The sequence below is a fragment of the Chaetodon auriga genome, chromosome 9 (assembly GCF_051107435.1).
Source record: "Chaetodon auriga isolate fChaAug3 chromosome 9, fChaAug3.hap1, whole genome shotgun sequence".
Classification (NCBI taxonomy): Eukaryota; Metazoa; Chordata; class Actinopteri; order Chaetodontiformes; family Chaetodontidae; genus Chaetodon; species Chaetodon auriga.
Window position 1 is genome coordinate 17,419,023 of NC_135082.1, and position 20,604 is coordinate 17,439,626.

General features: G+C 42.4%; 1 protein-coding gene across 1 annotated transcript in view; it reads left to right on the forward strand.

Annotated features, from left to right (window-relative positions):
* ccdc88b (coiled-coil domain containing 88B) overlaps positions 1 to 20,604 on the forward strand; it is a 42,028-nt gene that overhangs the window by 7,239 nt on the left and 14,185 nt on the right. The window contains exons 4-22 of the mRNA XM_076739062.1: positions 1,025 to 1,094; positions 1,297 to 1,355; positions 2,754 to 2,837; positions 3,708 to 3,848; positions 5,405 to 5,550; positions 5,954 to 6,035; positions 6,651 to 6,809; positions 8,480 to 8,626; positions 8,913 to 9,069; positions 9,283 to 9,398; positions 9,696 to 9,764; positions 11,005 to 11,709; positions 12,354 to 12,533; positions 14,458 to 14,798; positions 14,959 to 15,118; positions 15,659 to 16,030; positions 18,171 to 18,332; positions 19,048 to 19,325; positions 19,552 to 19,695. Of these exons, the coding sequence (XP_076595177.1) occupies positions 1,025 to 1,094; positions 1,297 to 1,355; positions 2,754 to 2,837; positions 3,708 to 3,848; positions 5,405 to 5,550; positions 5,954 to 6,035; positions 6,651 to 6,809; positions 8,480 to 8,626; positions 8,913 to 9,069; positions 9,283 to 9,398; positions 9,696 to 9,764; positions 11,005 to 11,709; positions 12,354 to 12,533; positions 14,458 to 14,798; positions 14,959 to 15,118; positions 15,659 to 16,030; positions 18,171 to 18,332; positions 19,048 to 19,325; positions 19,552 to 19,695 (3,572 nt within the window). The remainder of the gene's footprint in view (positions 1 to 1,024; positions 1,095 to 1,296; positions 1,356 to 2,753; positions 2,838 to 3,707; positions 3,849 to 5,404; positions 5,551 to 5,953; positions 6,036 to 6,650; positions 6,810 to 8,479; positions 8,627 to 8,912; positions 9,070 to 9,282; positions 9,399 to 9,695; positions 9,765 to 11,004; positions 11,710 to 12,353; positions 12,534 to 14,457; positions 14,799 to 14,958; positions 15,119 to 15,658; positions 16,031 to 18,170; positions 18,333 to 19,047; positions 19,326 to 19,551; positions 19,696 to 20,604) is intronic.

Consider the following 20,604-nt stretch of genomic DNA (forward strand, 5'->3'; position numbering starts at 1 on the left):
CTGAGGTGCACAGAAGAGTGAAAATTCAGCATAAGCTCCAGTAAATCTGGTCAAACCCTGACCAGGTATGTTTGTCAGAGTCTGTTGTAGAGTGTTTGGAGCTGAGATTCAGCGAAGTCAAACTAAGTCATGGAGCGTTGGCTGGATTTTTGAAAGATATTCTATATCTGAGTATAAAAAAATAGCTTTGGCCAGTATCTGTTTCACAGAGGACATTTTTACTTGTTAGAGTACGAAAAACACAGATGTGATTTATAACATTAACAATGGCTCTGTTCTATTGAAGTCTACCAGTAAGCCACGACAGCGTGACAATAATCCAGCATGCACAGCACCAGTACCCTGAAACTGAAGCAGCTAAATGGAGTTCAGCCATCATTCATTTTATTATTTACACCTGTGCTTTCACACCTTAAACAATGAGGCGCACCCTATAAACAAATGTTCTTAATCCCTTAAATTTTGCTGTTAAAGAAGTGTGACCAAGATATATTCTGAGCTGGTCACTTTACAGATGAAGTCTAAACTCTGTGGTGGACAAACAGTGTAATGGAGAGGACCGCCTCTTACGGAATTTGCTCATACCTGTGGCTTTTGGTGGTAGCAACCTGTGGTTTGTTCTTAGTTGTGGGACCTGTTTGTGTTTGACGTCAGCTGTGATCTTCATGACTCATTACATTGCTGTCACAGTTCCCATATTATGCATATATTCTGACCATTGGAGCAACAATGAGGGAATTTGTTACAGGTTTGTTACTCATTCATCTGATCTGTCTTAATGTTTCTGTTACTACAACAGAATAATGAGGATGAACTACACTGAAATATATCAAATATTATTATGTAAAAAGGCTCCTTGACCTGAAAAGTTACTCTTATCACATATCAGGTCTTTGTTTACACCACAAACTGCAGGAGGCTAGTGGAAAGTTTCTGCTGTTCGCTGTGGGCAGACAGACAGGAAGGGCAGCTCATCACATGGCATTTTTTTCACTTAACTCTACACATTTGTTTTTTTCTTCAGGAGGACATGCAGCAGTTGATACTGATGCCTCTTCCCAATGTTGCCATACTGGGGCAGGACCCCCTAACAGGTACAAGATAACAACATGATCCTATCAGTGCCATGTCTCTCAGCGGCAAGAAAGTAATTATACTTTATATACGAGTCCATATCTCTGCTATCTGTGAAACACATTAAGGTGATAATGATAGGGAGGACGGCAGTGGAAGGGAGGGTAGAGATGATGATGATGATAATGATGATGATGATGACAGTTATTTCTGTGTCCTCAGAGGCAGCCGTGGAAGAGCTCAGGCGACTGCTGCTGCTCTTACTAGGATGTGCTGTGCAGGTGATCACACGCTCACATGACCATCACGCTTTTTGAAGGTCGACAGTGACACAAACTGCGGACAATCAGTACTTTATACTGATGTGTAGTACTCTGCATTGTTAGCCGTACTAGTAGTGTGGTCAGATCCAACCCTTTGGTTCAGAGTTGAATAATTAATGGATGAATTATCTTCGGTCTCCAAAGAATGAATCCAAAAGGCCTTGATTTCTTACTGATCCAACACTTCAGTTCATGACAGGCCTCCTCTCATTGCAGCATCTTTCAGATTGTTCAAATCTATTGTTTCACCCACCTTGCAAGATTGTATGTTTTGTTGCTTTGCATCATGTTTTGAAACTGATCTCCAGAAAAAGACCCTTTGAAATGAAATATAAACAATAAAATATTCACCCCCTTTAACAGAACTCACCAAAGTCATCAGCTTTGAGAGTCCCATAATGAGTTAAATCGCCTGTGTGTCGGGACTCGCTCACCACCTGGGCAGCATTTTGTCTTCTGTGATGCACTTTGTGAATCTGTTCTTGAAAGTTGCTATGTAAATAAACTTTATTATTATTGTTATTATTAAATCAATCACAGCTAAGCGTCTAATCGATATTGTGACTAAAAAGTAATAGTCCTCCTGCTCCCTGGGCATTTTTTATTCTATTCATAATCAATTCTTCACTTACTTCTGCTCAAGTGGCTGAATATTTCAGATCAGCTGTAGTTCAACCAGTTCTCAGAAAGCCACCTCTTGACCCGGTTATTGTTATTATTATTATTATTAGGATAGAACTTGATTGACAGTTGTAAACCAACAAAGCTGTGTCTCTACTGTCCGCCCATCAAATAATTGTATCCATCAGAAATCATTTTGTTGTCTGGTATGCGGTGAGCGTCACACACTCAGGAGGCTGATCGTTCATTCTTGTCAGGGTGAAAAAAAAAAAAAAAAAAGCCTGTAGGTCATTGTGAAAAATTTTTTTCATCAAACCTCCTGAATGATGAATTTATATTAGGCAGATCAGCTTTGATAACCTTTAAACAAAGGAATAATTTTTTTTTAATTAATTGCACATAATTATTATTATCATTATTTTTTTTAGTTGGGGGATTTGGCAACATGAACTCTCATGTTTAACAAAAGGATTGTTGTTGGGCTAATGATTATTTTCAATATCCATCAATCTTCTGACTATATTCTTGCTTAATCAGTTAATTGTTTACGGTGCGAAATGTCAGTGAATAGTATCAGAGGCCAAAAAGTTTACCTCATTAATTATCAAAATAGTTCCTATTGAATAGATCGTGTCAAAACGTGCACACACACACACACACACACACACACACACACACACACACACACACACACACACACACTCCTGAATCCACGTCACCCCTCTGTGTCTGCAGTGTGAGAGGAAGGACACGTTCATTCAGCAGATCCAGTCTCTGGACATTGAGACCCAGGCAGCCATTGCCAGCTGTATCCAGCAGGTACGTTTATGTATTAATCAAATCAAGGACCCCCCCCAAGACATTCACAGACTGACCATCAGAATGAGGAGGTATTATCCAGGGGAGGCACTTCTAAGAGGATTTTTTGTTCCTAAATATGATTTAACAAAGAATTTCTTCACTGTCTGGCCTGCAGACAGAGAGTTAAGCTATTATACCTTCTACTGGGGCTTCAAGTGAGTGTGAAAATGAGCTACTTGTTATTCTGCTGGCAGCCTTTGAAGGACCTCTGGGTGCCCCTTGCTGCCACCGCAGGATGGATCCTCCACCCCTTATGTCCACCTCTCCACCTCCGTTTCTGTCACATCATCCTCTCTCCCTCATCTCTTTTCTGTCATTCTCCACTTTCCTCTCCAATAAAGCCTAAAGCCAAATTGTACTCTTTTAAAAATACCCCCCGTGAATAATTGCCTGCATTACAAAAACAGCATGTTGCATACCAGCGTGTCTGAATTACAGTAGCAGCGTGTTGCCCACCGGCCTTTTTTGTGCCAGGTTCCCCAGCCTCATAAATCATAGAGGTGAGAGGTGCTCTTCCTGCGTGGATGGATGCACCCCCTGCTTGCCGTTCATATGCCTTCCACCCGAGGACATTTCAAACCTGTCTACATGATCATTAGTTTCACATGCATTAGTCAGGCATTTCTGGACACGCTTCCTTAACAGACACATTCCTGCAGAAATGTGAGATTTCTCTTTCCCCTTTGCACACAGGTGCATCCCTGCTTGGTATTCACACAGCCTTCACACTGCCTGCATTGTTTGTCCCCAGATCTACCATTTTGTGTCGGGTTTCCCGGGAGCACATTGATGTTATCATAGAGACCTGATAAACTGTCCTTGCTGCAGGTGACTCAGGATCCTCGCGTGGTGCTGCCGCTTCGGTGGGAGGAACTGGTGGAGGCTGAAGGTGCAGACTTGCAGCTGGTGTTCAGCTCCATGGCCAAACAGATCCAAAGCCTGCTGGCACAGAGAGACTCACACCTGGAGGTATACGTGCACACACTTAAAGGAATAGTTTGACATTCTGGAAAATGTTTTTGCTTTTTTGCTGGGAGTTAGATGAGAACATTGATATCACTCTCATGTCATGTTTGAATAAAAGGCTGCAGCCATCAGCGGGTTAGCTTAGCTTAGCATAAAGACTGGGAACAGGGGCAAACAGCTAGCATGGCACTGCCCAAAGGTGACAAAACCCAGAATAATTAAACAAGATATCGCATTTTAATAAGTCAGCTTTAGAAGTAGAGCAACAGTTAATAGATTAGTCATCAGCTGTCAAATAATCACTCACTAATTGATTAATCAGTATTTTTTTAAGAAAAGAAGAATCTCTCATTCCAGCCTCTTAGATGTGAATATTTTCTGGTTTCTTTACTCCTCTATGAGAGTAGACTTTGGGTTGTGGACTAATACAAGATATCTGAGGACGTCATCTTGGCCTTCAGGAAACATTGTTTGCCTTTTTTCATTATTTTTGACATTTTTGTATGAAACCTGTACAATGTTTTCCATATACCCAACATGATAATAAGAAAATCCTGTTTGCTTTTATGAAGTTATAAAATGTAATTAACTGAAAAGTAGGACATGCATAATTAAGCGCATCACTTGTTTCATCTTGGCTTAATTGTGTCACATATTTGATCAACATTTTATGTCTTACACTGCTCAGATCTCATATTCAGACTGTAGTTATTCTTCACCACTCACAGTTGCAGTAATTCTGCTTTATAGCCAACAAAAGCCGATATTAAAATTGTAGCTCAACTGAGAAGGCTGTAGGATAGATTGAATCTCAGAAAACATGAGCATGATGTGGGATTTTAAGTTGACACGGATAACTTTGCAAGCTATTTCTGGAAAAAAAAAGAAAAAAGAAATACAATAAAACACGAAGACCTGAGCTATTGCTCCATATATGAGCAAGTTTCTTAATTTGGCTTAATTTGTCCTGCAGCCTTAAATCCACTGAGGCTCCACTGAGATCTGTTACCAGCCTCTGTTGGAAAAAGGCCCCCGTTTTGAATAGTGAATAATATTCTGAACCTTTAGCTACAACCTTAACATGAGCTCAGAGCAGCACGAGACATTAAATTTTGATCAAATAATTTCTGCTAACTCAAGTGAGCCCTGCTGGAACCAGAGTTCACCTTGCTCTCCTGTATTTGAATCATGTCACCACATAAAAACAGGGTTTTGGTTTGCTGCAGTGTCAAAGTAAATGTCACACAGAGGCAAAGCTGCAAACAGAGAGAAGTCATTTTGCATTTATTTTGCAGAACAACAAATTGTTTAAAACCCAAGAAGTGTACAAACACTTTAATGACACTGTGCACCTGCTGTCAGTGCAAAATGAACAGACGTTATTACTCACAATATCAACCTGTCTGCTAAAATTTGGAGCATCTAGGTTTTTGTTTCCAACCTCCTCTTAATTCTGGAAATCCTTTATCGTGCATGTTCCTTCATTTCTCTCCAAATCTTTCTTTTCCTCCATCCTCTTTGTCCCCTGCCACATCCATCGCCCCATCTCTCTCTCCCAGAGGATGGCAGAGCTGTGTCGCGAGCGGGAGGGCCAGGCTGACTCAACCGCGGCGCTCCTGGGTGGTCGCAGCGAGGAGCCACCCCAAGGTCTGGCACTCCAGCTGGCAGACAGCAAGGCCAAACTCCGCCGCCTTAAACAACAACTGTGAGTGTGTGCGTGTGTGTGTATGTGATGGAAAAACTCAAAAGAACCTTAAGAAAACTTGCGATAAAGGTCAACATGAAAAATGTGCAAATGATTTTGTCACACTTTACAATGCACAAAACTGTGAGCTGTTACTCAGCAACGAGGGAGGAACAAATCAGGTACTCATGGATATAATGTAATTCACACAGTGTATTAAACATAGACTACACCATAAAGGTCACCGTCGACTCATTATAATTTCTGGATATGCATGTTTTTCTTCTATTTGTAGCAAACATAACTTGCTCTAATCTTATTTTTGTTAGGTAATGTACCAAATACAATAAAAACATCAAAATGCAGTTTTTTTTTTTGTATGATTACATTTTTGGTGCTGAGGGTTTTTGCTTGTTTTTTTCAGGGAAGATAAAGGTGACCAGATATTGGATTACATGCAGGAGATTCAAACCATGGAGGACCAGCTCAAGAAACTTCAGAAAGAGGTACAGACAGCTTGATGTGTGCTGCCAGGTTCCTCTTTCAAGGACATCTTTGGTTTGGATACACAGAGTGTATCGAGTAACTAGTTTGGCAGCGATAATTGTTTGTATATTAGGCCTGAAAAACATGACGGCACAGCCAACAGAACAAGACACAGGTGGCTTCTAATAGCCAAGAAGTCAATTCCTCCCAAGGTTATGTATTTAGCAGAAGTGCGACTACACACATTGCAGCCAGCTAAAGTGTTTTCCAGAAGAACATTGCTGTTAAACTTCTTTCTCAACTGAACTTGACAGTCTAGACTCCATCCAGAGCAAAACTACAGGCATGATCGTGGTTCATGTAAGGTCATAACGTCCTCCAGAGAGGAAGCCTTCCAGAATCAGTTGCTTTTATTTTATCATTGTAGTAGTGCTAAATTTCCTTTCAACCACACACACACACACACACACACACACACACACCTTTCCTTCTTCCTGAATTACACTTTGTCAATATTTGCTTTGCTGCATATACCAGATCTGTTCACAGCCTTTTTTGACCTCATCTCCACTGGTACATGAATGTCTGTGTGTGTGTGTGTGTGTGTGTGTGTGTGTATGGGTGTATGCCTGCAGAACCGTACTCTGCAGGGTGAGGTGAGGGGCATGCGTGCACTGCGGGATGAGCTGGACTGCGCCCGAGAGCGAGCTACACGGTCCGAGCAGCTCCAGACTGAGCTTCAGAGCTGTAAACACAGATTGCGCAGCCTGGAGCTCACACGCACTCAGCTGAAGGTACACGCACACACACACACACACATACTGCAAACACGAAACTCGCTGCACACACTGTTGAATAAGTCATTTAAACTAGAAAGAAAACAAGCAGCGCTGTAACATTTACACCATGAAATACATTCAAATGGTTTTGGCAGTAACTTACAATCTCCCATAGTGTAGAAAATCAAACTCACAGTGGCTTTATACACACATGCACACAAACACACACACTTTTGCAAAGCAAGGACCTCATGTGAACATTGCCGGCGAAAGCCACATCAAGAAGATCCCCTTTTTGACCTTTCCCTGAGTAGCTATTATTTTTTAAAAAGAAGTACTGTACCACTTAATCTCAAAAGCCATACAGTGTATACCCTCTCACGGCCCTGAGCATTTCACTGAAGAGTGAGTATGAACAACTCTGAAGCTCAAAGCCAGAGAATGAGATTAAACTGTGTGATGTCATCAGGATTTACAGCCTGGAGCTGCTTCATTGACAAAGAGCAGGAGTATGGCTTCAGTTATTGGAGCTTTTACACCCAAATGAGATTTATTTTGAGGTGGTATAACTGTTCTGAGGCAGAAAATGTGCTCATATCCTTGTAAAACACCCCGCAGTGTCCTCACTGTCACCTTCTCAGTCTCATTTGATTTATTCTGCCTTCATACTGCCTCCCCGTGACAGCCCAGATTTTTCTCGTGTTTGGGTTCATAATTAATTTCCCCTTATTCACAGCGAACCTGTGATTCAGCTAATGCTGAATGTTTACATGAAGAGATGTTCTCTTTTAAAGGAGACAATTCCTAATGCCATACCTAATAGCAACATTATACTCACCAAGTTAATTGTAGAGATCTGAAAATGAGAACTATAACGCTAAGAAAAACGCTGAGGAGTCAAAAAGCACAATCAGACAGTCATTACCAACATTTTAGGTGTGCTGACTTTTGGTTGTATGGTATATTTCTTGACCCATTTTGCTGCTGGAAGTTGTATCTATCTATTTAAGTGGTCAAATAGAATCAAGGTTTGGTTCTAGAAGAGGAAGGGAGACCAGTTTATCCAGTGGAAAGCAGCCTCAATAGACCAGAACGCAACGCAGCCACAAGGAATGATGGTTTATATAGCGGGTCATGACTGGGGCTGGGTATTGTTTGAACATTTTCAGGACAGATGCCAATACAGTATCTTACCAGAACAATACTTTTTAATCAGAAAAATATACCAAACTTCTTATTCACTGGTCTTGGTTTGGTGATCTTGGTTTCTACATGCATGACAATGAAGGATCCGCTGGATGATATCAGACGGCGTTCTGGATACATGTAGTGAAGTAGAAATGAGAGTGGCAGGTAGGAAGAAGTGAGCGCAGAACAAAGTAAATGAAACTAACCCTTTCAGATTACACAAAATCCTGACCATGTTGACATTGTCTGCTGAAGCCAGACAGGTAATTATCATGGTTACTGATGATTTTGCCCTCGCCTGAAGCCAAAGCTGACAAATGTGGATCAAAGATGGATCAGCTCTGCAGCAGCAAAAGACACATAAATAAACAATGTGCCTCTCTCAGCAAACGTTTGGTCAGAATGTCCACCGTCTGAAGGCCTGGCTGACACGCCGTCCGACTTCACTTCATCTTACTTGGTGTTTCTGGTCTGTCTGTGCACGGCGCCCCCTGCAGGAGCAGCAGCAGCTGTGTGCAGCGCTGCAGGAGACCAAAGTACTTCTGGAACAGCAGCTGGGAGACGCACAGTCACGCTGCTCCTCGCTAAGGGAGCTTGAGAGGGACAATCTTCTGCTGCGTCAGAGAATCATCGACGTGGAAGCGGTGGGTTGGATTTGATGTCTGACTGTGTGCATGTTTGTCTAAATATGGTGTTATTGGCTCTATTTGTGTGTGCGTCTGTTTAATATGTGAGGAAACAAACTTCCTTTGGATTTTGGTAAGATTTCCTACATGTGCTTTTATTGCATTGGAGTATCATTTAATGAGAAATATCTGTGCATGTTGTGTGTGTGCCCCTTGAAATTTTTCTTGTGATGAATGAATGTCTGGTTGCTTGCATGTGTGTGTGTGTGTGTGTGTGTGTGTGTGTGTGTGTGTGTGTGTGTAGGAGCGGGACACTGAGAGGCAACGAGTTGATGAGCTGCTGGAGATGAACATGAGCCTCGAGGCGGGCCTGAGGCATGGCGACAGCATTCCCGCTCCGGTTCACCGGCATTTCCTCCAATCAGAACTGGACTCTGACGAGGAGCTGAGCGAGCTGATTGGTCAGGGCACCTGCCTCTCTCCACCTTGTCATTTAAGACATTTTAATTAACTGATAAGAGAAAATATGTTGAGGTTATACTGGCCCACAGCTTTTCAGTCTCTACATATATCCATTTCTCTTTTTCTCCATTTCTTTTTTTCCCGCCTCTCTCCCTCCTATTTTGTCATTTTTTTCCTGCTTTGTTCTTTATTTCACACTCTCTCTTTCTCAGATCAGAAGCCGCTGAGTGTGGAAGTGGGCGAGGCTTCGGCGCTGAGGCTGCTGGGAGCGGAGCAGGAGAACGCGGAGCTGAAGAGACGACTGAAGGAGCTGCAGGCCCAACAGGAGGTCAGGGTTCGGAGGCTTGAGGGTCATGACTTAGAGAAGTCTATAACACTTTAGTTCCTGCTAGTTTAAGGTTAAAGCAGGTCATATATAACAGGAGATAATTGTGCTTGTCTGCAGTGTAGTAGCATATGTCCAACTCCATGATACATTAAGTAAATAATATAGTTTCCACAACCTGTCAAGTCAGCCTGGCATCGCTGAAGTCAGACATGAAGCTCCTCACTATCTGGGCTTAAAGTAAACAGGAAAAGCTGGAAGCAACCACTAAAGTTAAACATCCATCTCCTCTCGCTGCAGGCTGATGCTCCAGATGCAAAGGATGAGCTGGCTTGCCTGGAGGTGGAGCACCAGAACACACTCAGAGAGGTGAGCTGAGAGGGAAATAAAGGCTGCTGTAGTCCTGAAATCAACAGATATGAATGAAATGTAAACGTTTTTTTAAGAGGCTGGCCGGCTTTGTCAGACGTAATGTGGAGTGACAGTAGGCTCCATGTGGTTTCTTAAGCATGCTTAAGTAAAAATATGCAGATAGTTAGAAAAAGTTGCCTGAAAAGTATGAAAATGAAAGCACATTACTAAATATTCAGTAGTCATAAAGACTATGTGGCAACAGTGCTGAAATGATTAGTCATTCATCGCGCCGATTAATTATTATCACTGTATTATTGATTGATGTGTATGTACAGATATTGTTACCCATATATATGCATGGATCTACACACATACATACACACACTGACATAATACAATTGTAACACGTTGCTATTACAGTGTTATTACAGCAAATCAAAAACACACCAAAGGGACTGTGTGTAAATAATATCTCATTATTTACTGACCAATCCCTCCAGTGTTTATCTTATATGGTGCAGTCCATTAGTCCACAGAGTAGGCTGAGTACCTTTTGGCTCTGACAACCCTCTGATGGACATTTTGAAATGATGAAGATGAAATGATTTTTGATTATATTTAAATTAACCTGAAACGACCAGATAATACTGTACTTTCTGTAAAAGGAGAATATGGATTGGATATAACTGAACTCAGTGACGGTGCAGCCAATGAATATGTGGTTTCCCATCTGAAACAGCTGCATCAGCTGTACTGAATTAACGATAATGAGCTTGTAAAATGGATCGATCCACAGATCGATGAAAAACAGTAGCAGGCTGTTCATATGCACAAATGCTGTATAAATTTCTTTCTTTTTTTTTTTAACAGTATATTACGTATATTCTCTTGATTGTGTTTATGATTGCTGCTGCCTGTCATCCTTTTCAGGCTGTCTGGACTGTTTAGAGTTTCCTGTGGTTGTTTGGAGAGAAGTGCCTTTGTATACTATTCTTATAACCGACCAAAAGTCATTTAAATCAATCTCTAATTTCCCTCCTGGCATTTATCCTTCTTTCATGATTTCTTACTTCTTTTTTACGTCCTTGAATCTGGATGCATTTTGAGGAAGCGGTGCTCTTCTTGCTCACAAGGCATTCAAGTTCAGTCATATTCGATACAAAGACGGACAAAAAAGAAGCAAAAATACAGGTGATTCAGAGCTTTGAAAAGCACCGAAATTTCACTTCCCTTATTCTCCTATTATACTTTCCAGTTTCAAAACTTGAAGAATGAAAATGACACTTTGAAGCAGCACCTGGAACAGCTGGTGAGCAAACTGCACCACCTCGAAGACAAGACAAAGGAGAAAAGAGTGAATAAGCCGGACCGAGAAGAGGAGGATAAGGTGGACAGAGGAGTGCAGGGCTCCGAATCCTGCAGGGGCGAAGGGGAAGGAAGGGTGAGGGTGATGGAGGAGAGGGAGAGAAGAGGAGAAATCATTGGGACACACAGGGAAGCAGGAGTTGGGGAAGAGGTCCTCCATGTTGAAGGGGGGAAAGGAGAACCATGTGATGAGGAGGACGAGTCCAAAAGGAGAGGAGAGGCAGAGGGAGGACAGAAAGACAGAGAGAAACAGGAGAAAGAAAGAGGAATAAAGAAAGAACAGACTGCAGTAACAACAAGCTCAGAGATCCCAGAGCATCCAAACAACGTAGAAGATAATACAGCAACCACAGCTGCAAACCAGGCTGTATGTTCCCTGTCTGGTCCTAATGTGGAGCTGCTGACAAACCGGCTCCAGGAGGCCCAAGAGGAGGCTGACAAAAAGCTGATGGTAGCCCAGGACCTGCGCTCCAAGCTGGGTGAGCAGAGCAAGAAAACCTGGGAGGCTGAGCAGAGGCTGGTGGTCCTGGAGGCTGAGCTGCAGCATCTGAAGAAAGCTGCAGAGAGTCTGGGAGACGCCCGTAGACAGATAGAGGTACGGATGGATGGAAGGAGGGAAGGATGGATGGATGGATGGAGGATGGATGTAAACACAGTTTGTTGCATATGATTGCATTCTGTTGCTATTTATGTTTCACAAGTGCCCATTTTTTGAGAGGGGGTTGTATTAAAACTGCTTCAGAAATTGATTTGATAATGGAAAACATTGTGTTAGCATGTTGATGTTAGCATTTAGCTCAAAGTATAGCCACACAGAGCTGCTAGCATGGCTGTGGACTCAGTCTTGTTAACCTGTGCGCTTGCCCGTAGACACATTTCAGATGTTTGCTTGTTCAGCTGACCTGCTGTGCATTGACAAATGGTTCTTTTTACTTGCAATTTCTTGATTTTATTGGAAGTTTACAAACTGAAACTCTTTCCATTTCTATATGATTAGCTCCAAGTTACATTGACCTTTCTAGGGACCTTCTTGTGAAAGTTATATGAGTTCCTTTCTAGGTATTTATAGGAAATTATGTGAGCCGTAACATAAAACCTTACCCATCAAGTGAGTATCAAAATGTTTGCCAGAAATGTTTATTTCCAGAGGAGATGTTTATTTCCAGTAGAAGCGTATACATATTTACAGATGTCTGTATGACTCGATAGACAGAGCTCAGTGTCGTAGCGTTCTCTCAGGCTCTTCAGGCGGAAGGTCTGGTTATGGAGGAGGAGCTGTGCCGCCTGCGGAGCCAAGCGGAGCTGCACAGGATGCAGACCACGGTCATCGCCACCCTGGAGGGAGAGCGGGCTGCGCTGGAGAGAGACCGGGACACGCTACGCAGCACCGTGGACGCCATGCGCACCGCCCAGCGCAAGGTTGAAGAGTGCACACACACACACACACACACACACACACACACGCACACGATGCAGCTGTGTCTGAACATTTTCACGAGCGCGGCAGATGTCATTTTACTTCAGGGAAGATGAGCGAGGGGCAGACAAAGAGAAACATACAAACCAGATGAAAGGGAGTTTTTTTTATGATGTAGCACAAATCCCCAGTAGCTGATCTTATTATTCTGTAATCTCTTTAAAAAATTTCTTGGTTGCATTAAATACATTACATTAGATAGGGGGTCTTCTTGCCAAATGGATGTTTTTTTTTGTCTTGCATTTATATCTGAAATCTAATTCTATTATTGCGTGGAGAATTTGTTCAGCAGGAGGCGGATTTGACAGCATGAAGTGAAACAGGTGATTCAAGCTGCAGTCTGAGAGGGAAAAAATGTGTTTTTTAACACCCAGTGTTGAGAGAGGGAGTCTGTTTGAACCTGCAATATTCAGATATTGACGAGCAGTTCATCCACACTCAGAGAGACCGCACGTTAAGGTTTCTGCACAACTTATTTAAGGCCTTTAACAGGATGAAAATCACCTCAGTCAGACACTTCATTGAAGGATGTAGACGTCTTTGAGATTTTCTGAAAAAAATATGATGCAAAAACTGTGTTTAATGTGCTATTTGCAGTAAAATTGCAAGACATCAGAGAAACTGCAAGCTAAGGAAAAGAGCAGTGCTAAGTCAGCATTAAAGAAATACCATAAAAGGGATTCATGAATACCTCCCATTCAGAGAGTCGTACGTAATCCTTCTTCTGATGCTGTAATATTCTACTGTATTACCTGCCCTGTTTTTATGAAGAGAACATCCCATCTTTATTGTGGATGCTGTGCCTGTACATCCACTAACCCAAACATCCCTGTACATACCTTTTAAATACACTCAATATTGGCTGATAAAATACCATTTTTCAGCTGTCTGCATGTGCTCTGCTATATGATCCCATGAAATTGGAATCAATACATCAAGTTGTTTTACGGTGCAAATATATGCCGAAGCGAGTGAAATATAGATATAGATAACTTTGAAAAACAGTGGAGTATTCCTATAATTTCTAAACACTAAAACAACAACCCACTCTCTAAATGTTACAGCGGAGGCAGCACTGTGCTGTCATTTTGATTCATGAATAAAAAATGTAAAGTTGTGCATCAGGACCAAATTAGAATGTGTTCATTTCAGTGCTTGATGATTTATGTAGCACAGACTAGTTTCCAGTTCTGTTTGAGGTAGACTTTGTATTCTGACCACCAGAACGAGAAGCAAAGACTCAGAATTAATGAAGATTAGAACAGTGCGTGTTAAATGAAACGTAAAGTGCACTTCATTCAGCTGAAGGGGTGATTCAAACCCAAATTGGAAATTACAAATCATCGACATCCTCTTTCCCTTTGCTTCTTTGTTGTGTGGGTTTAGTGAACTACTCTGTATCGAAACATAACCAAAATGTGATTTCTTTTAATGATATTTTTAATGCAGAACTTTTACTTGTAATGGTGTATTTTATACTGCAAAACTGCGACTTTTACTGAAGCAAAGGGTCTGAATACTTCTTCAGGGTACTGTTAAGTTATTTCTGACCAACAATTTCCACAAATTACATAAAGATTGAAGATGTTTTAGTGGTCAAAAAGTGTGTAAAGTGACTGATTCTGCTCCACAGAAGATTTAGAAAACCTTTTGTGCAAACAGCACAAGAGAGACAGTACAAAGGTTCTGGCTGTATTTCTGACATAATTCTTAAGTTTTCATACTTATTACCAGTTTTATTGGTCCCATTTTAGGTGCAGAATTATTTGTTGGCCTTTTGTTTTTAAATTACATTTTTTTGAGCTGCTACTCAGGGTCCTGGGTTAAACTAATAGCTTTACGCGGTTGTCTTGTCTGTTTTGCCAGGGAGACCAGATAGAGCTCACAGTTCAGACTCTCAGGGCGGAGCTGGAACGTCAAAGTCGGAGTTTGGAGACTTCTCGTCGGCGGGAGGAGGAGCTGGAGGCAGAGCTCCGCGAGGCCACCTTGGAGGCCGAATCTCTGGCCCGTGCGCGAGATCAGGGGCTGCTGGAGGCCTCGAGGCTGGAGCAGGAGAAGGAGGTGTGTCAGTCGGAGCTGGACAGCCAACGGAAGGAGGGGAGGCAGAGAGAGAGGGAGGCGGCGAGGCTGAGACAGCAGCTGGAGAGCACGACCCTGGCCCTGGAGCACAGCAACCAGAGAGCTCGGTCTCTGGATGCTGAGCACAGGTACGCCCACTCATGTTCACACATTTAACCTTAATCACGAGCTGAGGTACGCAATTAACTTTAACAAGGCATCAGAGAGAGCTACTTGGCTGCACTGTGCATTTATCTATAATGTCAAGCCCATCTTAATTCAACCTGTGTCTGACCCGTGTTGCTGCAGATGTGTGTGTCAGCAGCTGTCTGAATCCAAGGAACTCTGCACTCGGCTGCAGGACCTGGAGAAAGAGCTCAGCAGTCAATTAACCAGCATGGAAAAGGGTAAACAGCAGCTGCAGGAGCAGTATGCAGACGCTCTGGCCAAGATTAGCACACTGTCCCAGGTGTGTGTGGGTGTGTGTGTGTGTGCGTGACGTGGTAGTTTAGTCACTGGCAGTAATCACTGCTGCAGGGGTGTCGGGTAAACTCAGTTTTCTTCCCTTATCTAGACAGCAGAAGTTACAATTATAAACTGAGATTCGGTCACAGGACTTAAAGTCTGTCCGTGTGTTCACACTGTAAAAGTGACAAATTTCTGCACACTCAAAGAATGCAGTTTGTTAATACAATGTTGTCCCAGAATGCAATGCACTTGGGAAATAGAAACTCTGCTCACAGGTTGAACGTTAAAACAGCCCCAGGAACACAATAGCTGTATCCAAAATTACTCCCTATTTACTCTATAGTGCACAATTTTTCACTCAAGAATTCCCACAATGCAGCAAAAATAGTAGTGCACACTATTTTCTGCTCTGCAAAAATGACTGTTATTCAACTCTACAGCTGTCAGTGATGACGCAAAATGATGATGATTTAGCACCGTTTTATTTTCCAAGGATTATAATCTCTGAACACTGCACTGCCTCTTGTCTCTCTCCTATCAGGATCTATCAAATGAGCAGGCACGTTCTCAACAACAGTCCACTGAAGTCCAGCGTCTGAGCCAGGAACTACAAAAAGCCAAAAGGGAACTAAAGGCGACAACCGATTCTCTCGACCAATCACAGGAGACAATAGATTCGCTCTCCCAGTGCCTTAAGAAGAGTGAAAATCTCCTCCAGCTGGAAACCAGAAGAGGAAGTGCGGAGGTGGATGCTACGTCTAATTCAGACTCCTCAAACATTTGTGAGGCACACGCTCAGGAGACGTCACATCTGGATCGATGCCATGAAGCTGGCAAAGGTCACGACCTTTCTGTGACCCCTGGAGACGCAGAGAGGCAGCTGAGTGAGAGGTTGATAGAGCTGGAAAAAGAGGTGCAATATGCGTTTGAATATATTTCTGGGAATGATGCGTGCGTATGTGTGAGCCTTTGAATCTCATTTACAGGATATCTGCGTGGTTCAGTGCAATTTCTGTGTGATGGAGATGATCTAGATTATGTTGAAATTCTTGCTCCAGGGATGCTTCACGACTATCAACTCACAGTAGGCCGCCGCATCCCTGAGTGCAGCACTTTATTTCCAGAACTACTGCTTTATCTCTGCTCATCAGTTTTTATAATGTCACCTCGGCTACTGTTAATCTTCCTTATCTCTTCTGCTGCTCTCGTGCTGGAGCTCTTACTCTTTCTCTTCGTCTCAAACACACACATAGAGACACGTACATACACTCTAACATCAAGCTGGAAGGGGGGCAGCTCCAGCCAAGGTCGGGAATTTCATTTTTATAATAGGATGGAAGAAGAACAACTTTTGGTTCACTTCGTGGTCCCGCCCATGCTGAGCTGCAGGAGCACTTGTTGATACATCGCCCAGTAATGGAAGAAGATCCTTTAATCTAGTAAAAGTACCAGTGCAACAATGTAAAAATACTCTAATACTGGGCTTCAAACAGTTATTTAAATAAAACCATCTGAGAGGTTTAGAGGGGAAATATCTCCATGTGACAACCAGGCTCTGCTTTTTTGTAAGAGGTGATAAGTCAAAAATGTTGGGAACCGCTGGTTTAATCTTTTACAGTGTGCCATATTTTATAAGATCCTTGTAGGTTTTTAGTGTAAAATCTTAAACTGATAACTACAGCTTCTCAATAAAGGTAGTAGAGCAAAAACTACCAGTACTAGCACCAGTGGAAATACTCACATACAAATACCTCAAAATTGTACTTATGTACAGTACTGGACAGTGGTAGAGGAAGTATTCAGATACTTAACCTTAATTAATATTACACTGTATAAAAAAAAGTCCTGCATTGAAAATGTTACCAAAGTAAAAGTATCTAAGTGTAGTCAGGAAAATGTACTTAAAATGTTAAAATTAGAATTACTTCATGAAGAAAGACTTCAGTTGTAGAAATAAATTAAGATTAATGCAGCAAATTGTCACAGATGAAAAAATGACTTTAACATTCAGAATATTTCATTTGTCATTTCTTTCAGCGGTACTTGTACTGTTGACTATTTAAATTATTACAAAATGCCACATTTTATAAGCTCTTTATAAGCTATAAGCTCTAAAGCTGTCAGATAATTGTAATGGAGTAAAAAGTACAATATCTCCCCCTGAAATGTAGTAGACATAAAAGGAGAGACTCAAGTACCTCAGTACCTCATATTTATACTGAACTACAGTACTTGTGCAGATGTACTTTGTTGAATTCTACCACTGGTACTGGAGTAAATGTACATAGTTATTTTACTGACAGGAGAAGAGAAAAAGCAGGGAATCGAGTGGAGCCAGTGAAAACAGTGCGACCCTCCTGTGTGTCAGTGGGACTCAGTTAGGTGCTGGCAGCAAATAGAGAATCCAACATGAAAAAAGAGCTGCCACACACCAAGACGGAGCTCCAGACCCTCTAGATGACTCACACATGAAATGTGTTGTCGCTGTGCCAGTCCACTAAAAATGCTCAAATACATTCACATTGTTTAGTGGGAGCTGAGTTTTGGTGTGCTGCTGCTGCTGCTGCTACAGGCTCGTTTTTAATTTTGATAAAAAACACAAGATCTTACACCCTCAGCTATTTTGCAACATTCAACATTGTCTTCTGATTTCTAATCTATCCATGACAATGCCCCCTCAACACACTCCTTTATTATCAAAGCAGATCAAGAATCACAAACGCATGCAGATTTTCTGGATTATAAATGCATGTGCAAAGACTCTGCTCTCCGAAATCTTGCGGTGAACAACAAATGTGGACTAGAGGTACAGTGTGTCTCAACCTTTATGTTGCACGATTCTGCAAACTCAGTTACACACAGGATGAATTTCAACAAACGTCATATAATGCTGTTACCTCACTGCTGTGAAAGGTCACAGCAGATTCAGTTCAAGTGCAAATAATATGGATATTTTGAGCGTTGTGTGACACCAAAGGTAGCTCAGCCTTTGTCGCAGCTGCTGCTCTACGTGGCCGAGGCCTCTCTCTCATTATCAAACTTCTCTCCCTCAGAAAGCGGCGGTGGTTGCAGGACAGGAGGCTTTGCTTTCGCGGCTGTCCCAGTCCCAGGAGGCCTGTGAGCACCTTAAGGAGCAGCTGGAGGCTCTGCACCGGCACTCGCTCAGCCTGCAGGACTCCTGCACCAGACTACAGACGCTCAACACCCAGCTGCAGGTGACAAACACACAGAGAGAGCAAGATTATGACTGAATTTAACCATTTGGCCTATTGAAATGAAAACAAATGGACATGTTTTGAGCATTATTGAATTTGGACATTGTTTTCAAGACACCATCATTTTAGCCGTAATGCGGATGGCAGTGTCAGTCTGTCAGCTGCTCAGCCATGAAATTTGGATTCAGATTTCCATGAAATTTGGTCACCATCAGGTCAAAATTAGCAATAGTTTGGTTAATGATCAGATACCTGCCAAACTAACAACATTCCCATCAGCCTCAGCTGTACTTAGCGTTTAGCACTAATTAACAAACATTAGCATGCGAACACGCTACACTACAATGGTAAGCATTATAAACATTCTACCACTGTGACCATGATAGCATGCTGATGTTAGCATTTAGCTCAATACAGCTGCATGGAGCCGCTAATGTGGCTGCACACTCTTAGTGAATTCTTCACATCGTACGTGGATTCTTTTATTAATGAAGCTTCCTTTTTAAAATGACCACTATGACCACATCAACACATATAGTACATGTTCATTCTAATGTTATTTTTCATAGTACTAGAAGTAGTAAAATGATAATTAACCTAGTAAATGTTACATGTTTGGGTTGTTAGCTTTCTGTTAAACCCCTAAAACTTAGGCACGGACATGATCTCTCATGATCTCTGCTTCATACCACATACACAAAAACAACACATGCAGGTGGAGCAAGCATCCCTGAGCTCCCAGCATGCAGCAGTGCTGGCGCGCTGCAGTGAAAGCGAGGCCCGGTGTGCGGCTTTGGAGGCCGAGTCCAAGGTGTGGGCACGGGAGCGGGAGGAGTCAGTGGCCAGGATGGAGGCTCTGAGGCGGGACCACGAGCGGATGACGGCGCTGCAGCAGCGGCAGGAGGTGGAGCTGGAGGAGCTGTTGGACAAACGCTCCCAGCTGAGGAGCAACAACCGCAGCCTGGAGGCCCAGCACAGGGAGCTGGAGTCCAGGTACAAACACACACTGACTGCAGAAAACATGTCCTGACCTGTCCTCTTTTTCTATCTTTGTGAGGAGTTTTAGTTGTCTGCACATACAATGCAAAACAACATGCAAATCCATTAACACAACCTGCATCCATTAAGAATATACACTCCCTCTTTCTGTCATATATTGTAAGCCATATTATTATTATTTTTTTTATCATGGGGTGAATGTTGTGTTTGCACTCTCAAGGTACAAGGAGCTCCTGGATGGTAAAACCCAGCTGGAGGAGAGAGAGCGGGAGATAAAGATGGAGAGAGAGGAGATGGAGGCAGAGACCCAGAGGAGGCTGGAGAGAGAACGAGAGCTGGAGAGGCTGAAAGAAGACAACGAGAGGTAACAAATACGCTCAGCTGTCAGCTTCTTAAGCATCACATTCATGAGATCTGATTATGCTCTCCTCACACTGCATGTTGCTCGTTAATGCTTATATATGATGCACTGGGAGAAACACAGGAATCGGTTTGAATGCAGATGTACCACAGGAAGGCACAGAATGCATATTTGTTCCTGATTTGTGTAAGATATGGCCAGAATTTTAGTTTAAAAGTTAGAAAAAATGACTATTTTTAGAATGTGAATGTGAAGAAGTAACATTTCTGACATTCTGTCAAAGATGTCTGTGAATTAAATTGCAGCAATATCTACTGGAGTAAGCATGCTAACCAGCTAACCCCCAGCCTGTCCTGTCTCGTAAGTCTGCTTCAAGACACTAGAGCCTCTGTAGTTTCAGCGGGAAGATGTAGCAACAAGTTTGCTGCATTTCACATTGTCTTGTAGTTTTTGTAGTTAACAAAACGTCAAGAAATGCTACATTCTTACATCTGTTTCTCCTCATTAAACAGAAGAATCCACCGTACACCTTCTGAATTCAAGTTTCTCTCTTCTAAGACGAGCTTAAGTTGCCAAACCAGAGTCACCAACTCTGGTATTTAGCATTCAGCTGTAGATGCTGCTCTTCCACATTGTTCTGATGCCCGCGGTACAAACACCAACAATCCCCTGAGTGCTCAGAGCTCTCTGTCCAGGCAGGCTCGGCTCAGCTAATAGAGCTACTGGCTGCACTGCTAACTCAGCTAACTAGCTAAGGGTGGCTAGAAGCCACAGCCAAAAATAGTTACCGCAGAGTATGTGAAGAGTATAGTGAGCAGCAGTTAGTGTCCCCTTTTTGTTTAGAGTGACTTTTGACAGGTGCATTGACAGAGTTTAGGCACTAAACAGGAATAAAACAGGCAAAATACAGGT